Here is a 16,463-nt window from a genome sequence, read left to right as displayed (position 1 = left end):
AAGGAGTTCCTTAGACTAGAAGGTGATATTGTAATTTTCAAGGACATACCTAACTTAAAGATTACAGAGTGTGAGATGGAGGGAGAATTAAGAGGAAGGAGAGGGGGGAAAGGCAGAGCAAACAAGGAGAGCTCTATGCAGAAAGTCCGTGCTTCCACGCTGTTTGATAATTGCTAACATATGTGGCGTCTCTGTTTCATTGTAGTCGTCCTCGTGAGTTCTGGCGCCTTGACTACTGGGAAGATGACTTGAGGCGCCGGCGACGATTTGTGCCTAACCCTCTAGGATCGACACATCCTGAAGCGACACTAAAAACAGCCGTGGAACATGGTCAGTGTTTAAGCCATTCCTTCCAGTAGTAGTAGGTACCCCACTTGGTGAGGAAGAGTTCAGCTTTTTAATTACAGGGCACGGCAGAACTGTCCAAGACCACATTTAACAGTGCCTTGCCCCACAAGGGGGAGGGAGACGCACTTTGTATAGGATCCCATGAAATTATGGTGTCAAGTGTACTTATTTGTTACAGTACACATACAAAACTTAGTTAACATGAACCATTGTTTCAAAGTACAGGGCTAAAGTATTTGTCCTTTTAAGCAACACTTTCTTTCAGCTTTGAGTAAATGAATCCTGCAAGCCCAACTTGAATTCATGAGCATAAGAAGCACGTAATTTACAAACCACACAGGTTTCCGGGTACTGTCCTGTATGCACAGTTCTCCTCCAGCAGGGGTGTGATAATAAATGTCCAAGTGCCTCAGTACTTGCTAAACCTTGATTTGCAGTTGTGATTGATGGTCATGGACAAGAGAATAGACATTATTTTCATATGTTCCTATTCGGTACCAACTTGTTTTCAGAGCTTAACAAAACACTCCCCGTCTTTGTTATGAAGCATATGATGGTGATTCAGTTTAGGTAGAAACTGAGACAGCCAGGCAGGGTCTCTTGCATTGGAAATATGCTTTGTGTAGTCAGAGAACAACACTTGGGACTTCATGAAGTTCTGAAAGCCAGTTAAAACATAGTAAGGAGAAACGCCCCTCTCTATATTAAAATTACTTTATTTCTGCAAAATATAAATTGGTTAAGGTGGATATCATCTGACCCCTCATTAGGATATTCATTTAACATGCTGCAGTTTGTAATTAAATGGCAATGAATGCCACAAATAAATAAATGTTAAATCATATCCAGTAGCGATATTAAGAATTTTCTTTGATTTCTATTGTTTTTAATTGGCACAAAGAAATCATGTATTTATGCGGTATCATGTCATGTTTCAATGCAGGTGATGATATTAAGAATTTAGATTAAAAATCTGTAGTCTTGGGTTTGGCCTCAGTCAGGCCGTTTAACCTCTTGCACTCACCCTTAAAGAGCCATTTCTGGAAGAGAATGTCTACAATATGTCATCAGATATAACACCGAATGTGACATCAGTCTGTTAAAATAAATGATCATACCAAGAATAGTCAATAACAAAGTGATCTAAAAGCAGTAATAGTCTCTGGGCCCTGTGTCTTCAACTCCGGGGGGTGGGGAAGGGGAAGAGATGTAGAATTGATTAGCCTGCTTTGCTGTGAAGGGTCATGCTCTTTTTGTGTGATGGTGTAGACTTCAGAGTTACACATTTTCTCTCCTTTAACTTTTGTGGTTAATGATACTATTCATTAAGAAAAGTTTGCAATTTTATCCTTTTCTGCCATGCAGATTTTGTTGGATGTGTTTAAATCTTAATAACATTTTTCTATTCTAAACTCTCACTTAACATTAAGTTGTGAGTTCTGGCGTCTATGGTAACCGTATACTGTTTCCTTTTACATCAGGAAGGGTAGGATTTGGTTTATAAAATTACATATTGGAAACTGATTATCCTTTATTCTCAAGTATCAGTAACTGAATCCAAAATGCAGTAGTATAGGTTAAATATAGAAGTAATTTAAATATATTCCTATACAAATAGTACATTTTACCACTTTGAAGAATTAGGTGATTCTTACTGGATAAATTTTAATTATTGTTGAACCTCACCTTTTAAAATAAAATGTTAACTTTTTAAATTCTAAGCACCTGCAGTAGTATTTATTCGCAATACCTAAGTAAGATTTTTGGGCCTATTTAGACACAGATGTCATTGTACTTATTCTAGGTCATAATTAAATGTTAATATATATCTTTATTTGATTGTGAATATTTGATAGAATCAAAGGTATACTATGTGATTCTTTTATTTACTAATATCTTATATAAATTGTATAATGATTAACTGTAAAATGCATAGAACATTTATTTAAAAAACAGTCAGATGTGTATCCTGCAGCGGTATTATAATTAAGGATATAGATTATGTTTGATACAGTATATTTATTACTTGCATGTTAGGTACCTATTTAGTATAATCTTCGGTACAAATATAAAAGCTATATTTTATTCTTTGTGTGTTTGTATTATTTTAAATGACAAAGCACACGATTCTGAAACTCAACATACAGATTGTAGTGTATTTGATGTCAGCATAATTTATGCTAATATGATATGAGCAAAGAGCTTAATTTCTAACTTGATTTTATTAAGTCAAATAACTTATCAAGTTGGCATTCAATCTTGGTCTTGTGTTAACTGAAATTTTGTTTTTGAATACTTCCTTCATCGCAGTAGGAGCTGTTCCGTGGCTGCTGTGTGGGTGTTATACCGCTTATGACTTCTTTTACTTATAACTCATTTATCTAAGGAGACAGACATTTTAAAAATGCAGAATCTTGGAACATCTTGAGTTGTATTATCATTACTAAAGAAAGGCATCTGAATAGAATTGCCGCTGGATATTAGTGATGTATTTTGGTAGTGTGAGCCATCTTTTTTACAGATTGATTTGGTTTGAAGGAAAGCCTCTGGTGTAAAGGTGGCAGAGTAAATACCTGAAGAGTGATGTTCTCTGTTGGCTCGATCAATACCAGCCCCATGACTCTACTTCTGGCTACCTTCTAGTTAAAAACAAATTTTTTAATTCTGACAATTTAATTGCCCTTCCCAAGTTCACATTAACTTGCTTGGGGAAAAGAGCTTTAGGTAATTTTTCAAGTAGAGACCCTCCAAAGTGGCTATTTATAAAAGTCGTGTTATAATGGGAGATTCTTTTAACTTTGCAGAAGCTGAATTATGTTTTAAAATTAAAATGAATATTTTCTCTTATAAGTAAATGTTGTTCATGGATATTAGCATCAGCGAGAAAAGATGGGCATTTGGTTCTTGAGGACATTTTCTTCTATTTACAGTTTTCACATTTGCTGTAAGTCTGTCATAATGGTTCCTCGCGTATTTCCAATGCACCGAGTCCTGTGTGCCAGTTCTTTACGATCAGAGTGTTTCAGACCTAGAAGGATCCTGAGGCTCAAGTGTAGCCTTTTTATTTAGAGATAAGGAAACTGAGGTAAGGAAGGGCACACACAGCACTGAAGCCCAAGTTAGCAAGGACCCGGTGGGTTTTCAAATCAGTGTCATTGTCTTCATGGAAGCTTAATCTTCAAAGCCATGTAAGATATGTTTAAATGACAGATTTTTTTGTAACTCAGCTGTTAAAACTATTTAATACCAGAATCTGATTTAATTCGAGACATTTTTGTTTGTAAAGAGTGTGCATGATGCCGGAAGTATATGTGGAGTATTTAGCTTTAAGAGTATGCTGTTAATATATAGAATGCTACTAAAACCCATTTGGATTCCTAAGGATAACAAATCATGAAAAGATCCTAAATCAGACCATTTTCCTGGTAGTTTCAGCAATGTTATTTACTGTTGTTCTCTGTGAGATCAGTGTACACCAGGTGTTAGATCTAAAACTTTTAGGGAGCCCACTATCATTAGGATGAGTGCTTGGATTAAAAAAAAAGTATCCTTTGTACTTTCAGACAGATTTTCTAGAGTATTTTTTATTGGCTCGAAGCCCTGAGGAAGTAAACTATAGAGAAGGTCTAGTTAGAGAAGGTAATAGCTGACTGAGAGTCACTGCTCAGAGTACAGTTACAGCATTTGCTTCACAACACACTCATGGATGCCCGTATTCATTTTGTGTGTTTGATGTCATATCTTTAACCCAATTGTAATTTTGTTTTCTGAAGCAAAGTAGCTCTTTCTTAAGACATAAACCTCTTTCCCTGTAACATGGACTACTGAAGACTCTTGTTTCTTGCTCAGTGGATGTTTGATAGAAAATTTATATTTCCTGTGTTTACAGTTATATACTTTAATTTTACTTACCTGCTCTGATGTATAGATAGATACATAACTTCATGACGGCACCTTACTCTCAAGAACGTGAATTTTGTATTTTGGGCACCAGCCTCTTTTTTAGGCTTCTCTTAGCTTCAGTGAAGTAAAAATATTTTAATGATGCCACTTTGAATAAACTTCTTTAATTCTGTGTAACAATGTCGTTGATTACTAATTTAGCTTAAATACTAAAATAAAATATGGCATTAGATAAATGTAGTTAGTTAAGTTATTAAAATATGAACAATGATCATGTTCAATAAAATTTTTAATAGCAGAAATTATCTGACTTACACTTTAAATTTGAAACAACGGTATGTTCCTATTTTCATCCAATTAGGCATTTATACTTTAGAATAATTGATACTTATTTATCATTGTTGATTGACTAAAAAAGCAAATTTAAGTTAAAACTAGATCCTTCCTTAGAACATATAAACATGACAATTATCTTTTGCTTTATGCTTGGGAAAGTTTTGTTCTAATTTTGAAGAAAGAATTCCCTAGCAGAAGGCTATTAGACCACTGAGGACTGGGCCCCCGCGCATGTGGTGTGTATTAGAGAACTGTTGGTAATTTTACTGCTGCTCGCTTAAAATCCTCCAGGGGGAGTTAATTACAGGAAGGCCATTCTAAATATCAGTAAGCTGCATACTTTCTAGGACAAGAGGTTTTTCAGTTGAGATTGAACAATTCCAGAATCTGGGCTTGTAAAAATAAGTAAATAAATAAATTAAAGTGGCTCTTTGTATGCATTTAGTGCACTTTACTACAGAAATTTTTTCACAAAACTATTTAATTCAAAAGTTGCTTTGTTTTAGTATGAGTCAGCATGATGAGAACATATTTAAAAACTTTCAAGTCCCAGTTGGGTAGGATAGCACTTTATATTTTTAGCAGCTATTTAAAGGAAGGAATTTATCGAACTGTTTTAAGCCATTGCATATTGCTACCAAGAACTGTGTTTTTTGTAAATATTTACAGATTAAATGGCTTTCCTTTTCAAATAAACTTGGTTTACTTCATGATCTGTATGGCAGTGACCCTGTAGGGTGTAGTGGATGCAATACTTTATCTCTCGTTTGATATCAAATTTAGCTTTTGAATTTTTTAACTCGTAATTCTTACTTGGTCTTTTAAATTCACCACGAGAAGCAAAGAATTAGTAAATTAAAAAGACATTCATATTTGCACAGTGGTTTTTCTTTTCTGCTGTCTTCTGTCCAAGAGCTGGTATGGCACAGGGGCTTGACCTCCAAGTCCAGCACCACCAGGCCTGTTTCTGTGTCTTGTCTGCAGTCATCATGGGTCCTTTTACCTTAGGCAAATTATATAACCTCCCTGGGTCTGTTTTCTTACCTGGAATCGAGGAATTAGAAGGCTCCTAAGGATGAAATGAGTTAAGTGTGTAAAATATTTTCATCATATAGTAAATGCTATGTAATCTTATCCTTATTTGTTGTATTTTTGCTTTGAAGAGAGTTATAAATTAAAAAAATAAAAAGAAAGTAGCACATCAGTTCTGTACCAAAATCTAACTGGTGAATGAAAATGTCTTATAATTTAATGTGTAACGGGAGCTTAGATGCTTTCTTTTGAGTTTCTCACCAGACAGTTTTTGTTCTTGTTTTGTTTTTTTAGTCAAGCTGCTTATATGTTTGTAAGATCTTGTTTGAATTAAGACAATTTTTATTTTAGTGTAGGGAATCTATATTATTTATTGTAAACAATGTTAAAGAACCATAGTGCTGTTTTTTTTTCTAAAATGGTAGTAATTGGTATGTTTCCCTGTAGGTTTTGAAAAATAAAGGAGTTTTAATATTAAATATTAAACATTTAATATTAAACTTTTCAAATATTTACTGAGATTTCCATTTGTACACTTTACTATGCTATATTGCAGAGATGAAAAAAATGAAATTTTATTTACTTGTACAATGCATTCAAAGCTAAATACAGAACGTTTCTTCCTATGACTTCCTTATTAAATATAAAAGCCTCATATTCCATTTAGTGCCATAAATCTTACATGTTAATGATATACATGATTAATTCACAATAAATATAAAATAAAACATAACTCTAAACCAATGGTTCTCAACCTTCCTAATGCTACAATCCCTTTTTATAGTTTCTCATGTTGTGGTGACACCCAAACATAAAATTATTTCGTTGTTACTTCATAAGTGTTATTTTGCTACTGTTATAAGTCGTAATGTAAATATCTGAAATACAGGATATTTGATATGCGTCCCCCAGAGGGATTGCAACCCATAGGTTGCGGAAGGTCGCTTCAAACCATGGTTTTATTCCTTGAACCTTATACTGGGCAGAAACCGTGGTAGGGCAAAAGCCTCACCATTGGATTTCCCTACCAGTAGCCCCAGCCTGGGTGGATCAGGTGCTTCACATCCCTAGCTGGAAACAGGTCCTGAACTTTCTCTTCTGTGACAGTATTCAGAGAAATTGAACGCTAGGAAAGACACACCTTCTTTGAGCTTTCTCAAACAAGCCCTAGCTGATTGTTGGCTTTGCTGGGGAAAATTGCCGGCTGGGAGCATCAGAGTGGCGCTGGCGAGCCAGTCAGGTTCGGGTGCTCGCCTTCCAGCTGCAAGGTGGTTCCTTTCTTTGGTTCAGTTGCCCCTCATTCCCTGGCCTTGTTGCCCAGAAGCCTCTCAGCCTACTGTTCTGTTATGATTGCCCCCGGGGCGTCTTAGCCCTTTAGTTTAAACAGCAGAGGAGGGAGCGAGGAGCCTCTGCTTGCTTGCTACAGAACCTCTCTTAATATTTGTGTTAGTATCGTGGGCAGGGGAGGATGTGTGAAACTGTGGACGAGGGCCCTGGGCAGGAGGAGGAGGGAATGAAGAACAAAATGCAGCTGCTGGAGCTTTATTAGTGTCCCAGAGGGCTTTGGGGTTTGGACCTCCATCCTCATTGGCTGGTGTCCCCCCAAGCGCTGACCACTCTTGTGGACACTCCCTGGCCCTTTCCAAATACATTCCAGGGTAATATATTCAGAGGAATGAATGGCTCCTCATTATTTTTCCATATTAAATAAGCATTGTTTCCTAGACTGGGTTCTGATTTTTTTCCACTAAACAACAAATTGCGGGGGAGGGGAGGCTGCTTCGGAATCCTTTCCTGCTGTAACTATAAGTAAATAAATGGCTGGGTGAGCAGTGCAAGGGTCAGATTTAATGGGATTAAGGTGCTTGTTCAGGGTAACATTACACTAGCTTGGGGAATCGAGTTTGTCAGAAGGAGCGTGTGTGCCATCCTGGTCACTTTACCCACTCTCTGGCTACCTACCCTTCCTGTAGCCCTACCACTCTCTCTGCCCGTGTTCCTCCACTGCTGATGGACAGCATTGTTTCCTTTTCATTTCAGCCGCAGATGAAGACATCCTTGCTAAAGGAAAACAGTCCATCAAGAGTCAGGCTTTAGGAAATCAGAACTCTGAAAACGAGGCCCTCCTGGAAGGCGACGACGATACTCTGTCATCCGTGGATGAGAAAGATTTAGAGAATCTTGCCGGTAATTCAGTGGCTGCGCAGATATTTCAGCTGGCTCTGGGACAATGAGCATCTAATTACTTACTTTTTCAGCTGTGACCACTGGGACTACCAAGCCTACATCCACAATTACATTAACTAGAAATTGGTTTTTGTTCTTCCCAGTGTTTCTCCCTTCATCTGCTATAATTCCTCCTGTTTCTTTATTCTTCCCAGTCCTCTGACCTTCCTGATCTTTTTCTTTTATGTATAATTTTCATTGAGACAAAAAAATTAAAAGCAGCCACAACAGAATTGCTGCATGTATCCTTTGGAAGTTGATATACTCTATAAAATAAGTGAAATTCTGCCAACTGTTTTCTAAACAAAAATTGGAGTCTGTTTGTTTTAAATATAGACTCTTAGGGAAATACATTTAAGTCACTCAAAAAGTGAACCCCAAGAATTCCATGGGATTTATGCAGTTTGATAATATAGGAATCTTGATATATACTTAGCAAATTCTCACTTTTATTTTCCTTGTGGAAAAATATTCACTTGTTTGGCTTTAAGTCATTCATTAAAAGATGTTTTACCTTTGGGGTCTGTGATTGTAATTATTATTAATTACTTGTTTTTCTTGAGGAAAATATGAAAAAAGCACATAGTTTTTATGTGTGAAAATTACATAGTTGGCATTTCAGTGATTTTAAGAGAAAAGGTATTTGAAAGCTTTCAATTGACAATACACCTCCAACCTTGTGCTACCTTGCAGGGCAAACAGCTAGTGAAAAACAATGCTTTCATGACTGCAAACCTCTCAAAGTAGAATAAAATTAATTGGAGTGTGCCTGTTCAGGGGCCTGTGGTGGGAATGGAGGTTAAGGAGGATACTCTGTTCCGGTCTTTTCCTTCACATCCACTTATCCATCTCCTTCCTTATTTTACCCTTATTCTTATGACTGACGATATGTTCTCACCGTAATAGAGGTGAAAGGGAGTTTAATTATATAATCTTGACAATGGCAATGGGATTAAGAAGTAATCCACACTAATAAAGTGGTGTGGGTTTGAAATGAAGTGGAAATTGTCAGGGGTCTTCTGTAGAATCTAGACGGCACCAGCTTCTGCAGCTGTCTCCTTACCCTGTAATTGAATGTCTGAGAATGATTGAAAAAATGTTATTTCTGCTCAGGATTACATGCTAATGTACAGAGGGCAAAAGGAGACAGCAAAAGAACACATAGATGCTTATTTCATCCATTTACAGGGATGAGCTTTGGGAAATCATGACTGTTTTGAAGCTATCTGCTCCCCATCTGCAAACACAATGCATCTGTACATTGGGAATAGAGGGCAAAGCCTGCTCTGATCTCCGCAGAGCATCCCTCCCATTGTCCTACTGGCACACATTAAGATTGATGTGAGATTAAGGACCATCACACTTCAAGCAATCGATGGAAATGTCAATTCATCTGGATTTTGAAACACTTATTCACCCATTGACCACCTGAATAGGTGCACCTTGTTTATAGGCACTATATTAATTCAGAATTATAAATGCCAGTCTTCTCTTTGACTCTTTTCTTGTACAGTATTTGTACAATGAGAAATTGTTGTAGGATTTCATATTTGCCCTGAATCTATCTCCAAATATGTGTGTGTATGTGTATACATACATACATACATACATACATATATTAATTAATTTTAGTCCCTACTTTAGGGTTAGCTGTAAGGTACCTAATGCTGTTCTGTCTATAGTGCATCTATTGTTTTCAGTAGCAGTCTGATTTGTCTCTTTGATAAGCCCTGTGGAGATTTGATTATTCCAATAAAAATTCATTCACTTGGAAACCCACCCTCCAGCTGTTTATTCCCAGAGTCCCTGAACTACACTAATATTAGATTTGGAGGCACTGAGCAATATTTAACGGCAGAAAGGACACTTTGAGAAGAGATATTTTTATCAGTCTTGTGTGAGGGGGAACCCGGTACAGAATCTTTTTCAGAGGAGGGGGTTCATCAGAGGATTTCCAGACATTTTACCCATAAAGCTAGTCCTCTGGTACCCGTGCCTCCAAGCTCTAAAGTCACCCCTGGCCCTGGGAGCCTATCAGGCCTGCTTGCCCCTGGCTGTTATTCCATGTTGTTGGTAGCCTGAGGCTGGCTTTCTAATAGAACGTGGATGGGCTTATTTAGGCATAGCCTCCGTTTTACCTAGAGATTAGGCCAACATTTTACACACTCCCTGTAAGATAATTGCTTCTCAGTTTACCATTATCGTTAACTGCGTGTTATAAATCTTATCGTATGAGAATCCAGACTTTGCGTCTTCAGAGCTGGGTTTTGTAAGAATCGAATATCGAGGTATCAAGGTCAGCCATGCTGTTCTTAGAAGTAACAATTTCAAAAAGTAAATATTATTTCTGGTCAAATTTGAGTTTTTAAAAATGTCATTCCAACTCCTATGGCTTATCTTTTCTCTTGGCAGGTCCTGTTAGCCTGAGCACACCAGCCCAGCTTGTGGCCCCCTCTGTTGTAGTGAGAGGCACTCTATCTGTCACCTCCTCTGAACTGTATTTTGAGGTGGATGAAGAGGATCCCAACTTCAAGAAAATTGATCCGAAGGTGAGAAGATGAGGAGGGAAGGGGGTTTAATTTTTTTATTATTATGGGATAGTGTATTCTGCTAAGTAGGATTGGTTTTGATAAAAATCTTACAAGATTAGTTCAAAACCCTTGCTGAATCGCCTCTGCTTACTACAGGCAGTTTTCATTCTTAGCTTAAGATCTTTTACCATCTAGTTAGATTATTGAAGTTCATTTAAATTCAAAAACAATTTCCACTTAATTGCATTTATCATTAGTTCTTTGAGGGAAGGGACCTTAGGGAACATTGTCTATAAATATATTCTGCCTCAAAGGACCCAGAGTGAATTAAACAACGAAACTTCAGTGAACTTGAGAGTAGAATTGTTTAGTTCAGCTCATATATTTTCTGGATACAATACAAATGTTTCATTACCTTTGCTTTGTCTCCATGACTTCCTATTCTGTGGTGCAGGCGAGCCTACTCTGCCAGTGTCTGATACCTCTGTTTCCCATTACCTGTGGTAGCTTTTACAAGGCACTGCATAATTTCCTATTCTTAAATGAAAATGTAATTTCCCCTTCGGAGGTATTTTGATTACTTTTCAGACCATGGCAATTTTGTTTTACTTAGAAACATTTCTGTGTTTTAACATAGTCATAAAGCCAATCTAACATTGATTTAATGAAAGTGAGTGATAGAATTTGTTCTGAGGAAACAATTTATTGAAAATGAACCAAATATGTGCCCCATAGAAAGAGTAGTGGTTTAAAATGTAATAACTAATTTTACTTGCTATTGTGTGTATGTACACATAATATACACACATTCTGAGTTTATTTGTACCCTCTGTGGTTTTGGAGTCATGTGGAATTGTTAAATCTTCATGATTTGGAAGTATTTCTAAAATGCTCTTAAGAAAAATGTTACAATTTTGTTGAGCTCTGCAGACAAATCATTTCTTGTCTTAATACATGTTTGCTTTGAGCGCGTTGTTTCCACACTGCTGCATGTATTCAGGCAGGACTCGCTGCACCGTGCGACAGGAAGGCCATGATAGACCTGGTTGCTGGAGTTAAATAACTCAGATAATCTAGTGAATAGAAAACTTGGATTCTAAAATTTTATTGCCTAAAATGTTCTGTACTTGTCTCATGCTGAATTATCTGAAAATGTTATAATTTCATTAGGAAAAGGTTAATAAAATTACTGAAACTCTTTGATTCCTGATGGCTTCAGAATTAAAGGAGATTGATTTAATTCAGAAATTTTACTATGCTTTTGAAACAAACATAGTTTAAAGTCTAAAATATGATCCAATGGTATTTTTAAAATTAAAACCTTTGTCAGCCTTGAGGATCAGATTCTTTGAAGTTATTTCCTTTTTTTTAATGGGAAGCCATACCTTTTAAGATTTTCTTTTATTTATGTAACATAATTAAATTAGGTTTCTTTCACTGTTGCTTGTAAAATATAAGATATTTTGGCCTAATCGTGAAATTTGTCTTATACTGCAACCTTCCTATTCTCCAGACACCAAAATTCTTGGCAGTTCATATTTGAAAGTACTTCAGCCAATTACTGACAGAATCTTTGATTTTTGTATAGACATTGATGCTAAAAGAAATTTTTGTGTTGTAAATACTAACACTTTTCCTGACAAATGACATTTTTAACATTAAAAATCTTTTGTAACTTGCGTTAAATAGGAAAGGAAAGATTGATATGGGGAATTTTTTTTCTTGTCAAGACTTAATAACTTTTTTGTAAACTAGTTGAAATGTTGTTTCATGGTAGAAATAGTTTGAGTGAAAATAGTTATTTTAAGACAACATTTTAACTCTCTCAGGCAAATACTATGCCTTAAGTTATTTGTGTTCCCCTCAAGTAGCTTTTGTTTTCTTTGAATAGGTTCTCAAAATTCAGACCATTTTCCTCAGAGGATAAAATGTTTTATTATTTAAAATAATTAGTAAGTGTACTGAATTACTGAATTTGTTTTATATTTACAGGAAGACACACACACACACACACACACACACACGGTAGTATGCACACTGAAAGGGCAAAGGTAATTTCAGAGTAGGTAGGGCCTAAGCTTGTATTTCTGACACAGAATTATTTCTCCCAGGGCAGCCAGCCTACAGTTTATGCCTCTTCTGTCAAGTGGCCTGGGGCTTCAGAGCCCAGGAGTTTCCTAGGGTTCAGTAATCTTAGTCCTCCTGTTCTTAGCACCACACACCTCCCCCACCCAAACTTTTTATCAGAAAACCACTGTTTAGAATGTTTTCTTCTGCATCATCCATTTATAGATCTTTTGTAAAAATTAAAAAATAGACTAACTTAACAGATAAAATTTCAGTGTTAGGAGTAGCATTTAATATATCCTGTACTTGTACCTCACATTGTCAAAGCTAAAAGAAGGTACATGTCCTTTGGACATAAAGTGAACAAACCTGTTTCTTTAGGATATTTTCAGTTCTACTAATATCTTATATTCTGCATAGTATTTTATTGCATATAAAAGAAATCTTTATCAGAGACGAAACATTGGAATGAGTCTGGGATTATTACCTGAGTAAAGCAGGGAAAGGAAGGTGCTTTCTTTATTTCTAAATTTTTGGAATTATTTTTAGGACATAAAATACTATCAAGACATTCTTTCTATATAAGTTGATTCAAAATAGTTATTTAAATTTTATTAAAATGATCATGTTTATTGCATTAATAAGGAAATCATTTAAAAACCAAAGTAGTACATGAATCTGAATTGTTCATATTGCCAGTTGCTAGGGGAGAGGAATAGTGCGGTCACCAATTATTTATTTATTTATTGGTGTAGTTGATTTACTTGCTAATTTTATTTATTTTTACTGTTTGAAACTTGAAGCAAACAAAAGAGTTGAAGGAAAAACATGAAATGACTTCATTATTAAAAACAGTTCAAAAACATTTCTTTTGCACTGGAGTTTTAAGAACTTACAGCTTAATAAAAAAATCCTAATTTATAATGTAGAGAAGTTTTAGAAAGGCTTTTTTAGTATTTTAAACTTTAGGATAAAAACATGTTGTTCTGTTTTCTTATTTTTAAGTATTACATATGGTTACTGTTAAGATCTACAAAACAAATTTACTTTATATTGATAAAATTCTTACTTTACTTTTTACCAAGGATTTTGTTGGAGATTTGTGCAATTAATTCTCCAGAATATGCTGTATTTTAAACTTTGCAAATCAAAGCTCAAATGGAAGCTTCCTGCGTTTAGTTCAAGCTCACATCTTGTAAGATAGAAAGTGATCTCATCTGCCTTCATTCAAGAACAACCCACAAGCAGCCAATTACGATGTAAAGTAATATTTTTATTACTGGTTTACTGGTTTCAACAAGACATTTTAGGGCCAGGGTTAGAGGTGCAAGAAGGAGGGAGGGGCACATTGACATTGGCACTGAGACGCATTTCACATCAGTAAAACTTTGTAAAAAGAAATTTCACATATAGTTAAATAATTTTTTTTCACTTGGTGACAATCATTCTAGCAATCCAAAACAAGGAAGGGGTGTAAAGAAGGAAAAGGAGGGAAACTACTATACATGGATTTGAAAAATGTACCTTGGGTTTCATTTTGTGTTGGTGGCAAAGCCCGATTGCTTCTTTTGTGTGATCTTTAAGTTCACATTGTTTGGAAGGAAACGATCACTTTTGTGCAAGAATGTAAATTTTTTTTGGTTGATTTGCCCTCTTTTGTTTGCTTCTTAATTGAGGAGGTCTTCCGTCTACTCCCGTTCTTTCAGGTGATTTCCATAAAAGTTTGTGTTTTAGAGTTTTTGCCGTTGTCTGTGTGTATGTTCTGGGAGAGCATGCCCGTTTGTGTTGCTTTCCACGCAGTCCGCACAGCACTCTATAGTTTGTCCAAGCTTTTGGGATTGGTGAGGATTTCCCTGGCCAACCTCCAGGTCTGCTTGGCAGCGCTCTCCAGGGCCGAGTGGGGCTTGCCCTGGAAGAGGTCGAGATTGGGCAAAAAGTAGTGAGGGCAGCGGCGGCACTGCAGGCAGGAGATGAGCTGCAGCAGGATGCCGTTCAGACGGTCGCCCAGGCAAGCCTCGTCCCAGTCCGTTTCCCTCGGGTGTTTCTCGCACTCGTACAGCAGCAGCGTCTTCATGTGGTAGTTATTGAGCGGTTGGCCCGGCAGCTCCAAGTGGCGGTCCCGCAGCGTCTTCAGCACCGAGAGGCACTTGTTTCTACAGCCGCCCATCAGCAAGCGGTTCTCTGCCTCACCGAACTGCAGCACCCAGGCGTCGCTTTCTGCGGAGCTCTGCTTGCCAGTTAGCGAGTAGCACTCCTTGGAGAGCAAGTTGAATCCTTCAGCCTTGACCTCTGCCACCCGATTGGGGCCGGGCCAGGGGATGTGGGGCATAGGCCACTGTGCCGCACTGCGAGGCCAGATCCCGGTGCACTTGAACGCTGGAGTGATTTGCACCACGTAGCGCTCCCTGATGCGCAACTTGACCTCACTCGTGTCGGCGATCATCTTGACCACGTCCCGGTAGCTGCACTTGTCCACCGCCTGGGCGACTAGCGTCTGGAAACGCGAGCGGATCTTGCGCGCAGAGAGGTAGCCAGATGCTGTGATGAACTCGACCCAGAGAGACATGCTCCGCTTCCGCCCATCGCTTAGTTTGAGCACCGCACAGCCTGGCAGAGATCCGTCGTCCACGAAGTTGAAGACGCCCATCTGGTTGAGGTAGAGCACCACCTCGAACTCGGTGGGTGAGATGACCTCCAGCCCCTCATAGCGGGCGTCGATCTCGCTCAGAGAGCTGATGAAGCGCGGCTCCTGCACCTCCACTTCCTTCAGCACATCCGACACTACCTTGCAGACCTCTCGGATGGTCTTGGCGATCGCTGCCTTGCGCGCCTGGCAGCGCTCGGTGTAGTATTTATTGAGCTGGTAAACCAGCTTGGCCTGAGCGGCGATCATGTTGGGGCACAGGTCCGGGCTGTACACCGGCGTCTCGCAATACGTTGAGGGATCCAAGGCTCACGCACTGGTGGTGGCCCTGCGGCTGTGGAAAGGCGGTGCGTTCCCCCTGAGGCCCCAATTTCACTCTTGCTTTCCACCTGGGCTGACCGGCTGCTGATATAGCCGGCTGGCCTTTTCTTTTCCCTCGTTGGAAATCTTTTTTTTTTCCTTTCTTGCGCAGAAAATTAGAAAGAATATGATTTTTAAAAGTACCAGCTGGCACTTTTTTCACTTTTTTTTGATAAGTGAAATGAGGATAAATAAAGATGAAAAACTTCTTGTGGGGGAGATGGATGAAATGGTAAGAGAGAAAAAAATTAGGTTACCAAGAGGCTAGGCTTAGATGTCCTCACCAGCCACGATTGCTCAGATATCTGGAAATGAAGTCTTATAAGTGCCAAGGAAATTTTTAAAATAAGAGCAAAACATTCAGTGGTTCATCCTAAAATTTCTCTCTCGCTGGTAGGACGTTTTCACTCAGCGTAGGTGATGCCTTCCTTACCCTCCCCCAAGAGGAAAGTGAAGGATGTAATTAATGCCCGGAGAGCCGCGAAGTACAGCTCAGGCCGCTGCGCACTCTGAGGTTTGCAGACGCCCCGCGGTCTCAGTGTGCTGGTCTCCTCTCTTCCCAGGGGTTGTGGCGTCGCAGTTTTCCTGATTTCCTACTGGAGGCGTTGTTTGGATTGAGTTGGTTTGTTTGTGGAGGGTTCTTCCTTTCTCTAGGTGCAAACCGCTGCAAGTTGCTTGATACTCATTTCTGTCTCGTTATTTATACTTTTGGCCCTCGCAAAATCTATTTTAGTGTGACTAAGTCCTTGCTGACGTTGTATCTTGTGCGTAGTCCTAAGGAGTCCGGGTTTTTCCTCTCCTCTGGGTTGCTTGTGCAGACTCCACTTCTCCCTCCTGTCCTCTGCCCTCTGATACCTGCCCCCACCTCTCTCTCTCTCTCTCTCTCTCTCTCTCTCTCTCTCTCTCTCTCTTAGTTTATGAATGGTCTCTGGGCCATCGTGAGGGGGTGGAGCTTCAATTCCTACAATCCCTATGCAAGCTGTCAGGGCTTTAGCCAATCCTAGAGAAGAGAGAGA

General features: G+C 38.4%; 2 protein-coding genes across 6 annotated transcripts in view; one reads left to right on the top strand and one right to left on the bottom strand.

Moving 5' to 3' along the window:
• Lrba (LPS responsive beige-like anchor protein) overlaps positions 1–16,463 on the top strand; it is a 478,937-nt gene that overhangs the window by 258,507 nt on the left and 203,967 nt on the right. For all 5 annotated transcript variants that reach the window (XM_041659437.1, XM_041659438.1, XM_041659435.1 and 2 more), the window contains exons 38-40: positions 206–330; positions 7,660–7,806; positions 10,258–10,394. In XM_041659437.1, coding sequence (XP_041515371.1) covers positions 206–330; positions 7,660–7,806; positions 10,258–10,394 — 409 coding nt within the window. The remainder of the gene's footprint in view (positions 1–205; positions 331–7,659; positions 7,807–10,257; positions 10,395–16,463) is intronic.
• On the bottom strand, positions 13,707–16,321 carry Mab21l2 (mab-21 like 2). Its single transcript, XM_041659441.1, has one exon. It carries the CDS (start codon positions 15,334–15,336, stop codon positions 14,257–14,259), a length of 1,080 nt encoding a protein of 359 aa, XP_041515375.1. The 5' UTR covers positions 15,337–16,321; the 3' UTR covers positions 13,707–14,256.

The sequence above is a fragment of the Microtus oregoni genome, unplaced genomic scaffold (assembly GCF_018167655.1).
Source record: "Microtus oregoni isolate MIOR12 unplaced genomic scaffold, Mior012 000010F_ref0000083, whole genome shotgun sequence".
Taxonomy (NCBI): Eukaryota; Metazoa; Chordata; class Mammalia; order Rodentia; family Cricetidae; genus Microtus; species Microtus oregoni.
The sequence above is the reverse complement of the archived record's forward strand: the minus strand, read 5'-3'. Positions and strand labels throughout refer to the sequence as shown.

Coding starts and splice junctions, on each gene's coding strand:
- Mab21l2 (XM_041659441.1), bottom strand. CDS start 15,336: ATGATCGCCGCTCAGGCCAAGCTGGTTTACCAGCTCAATAAATACTAC.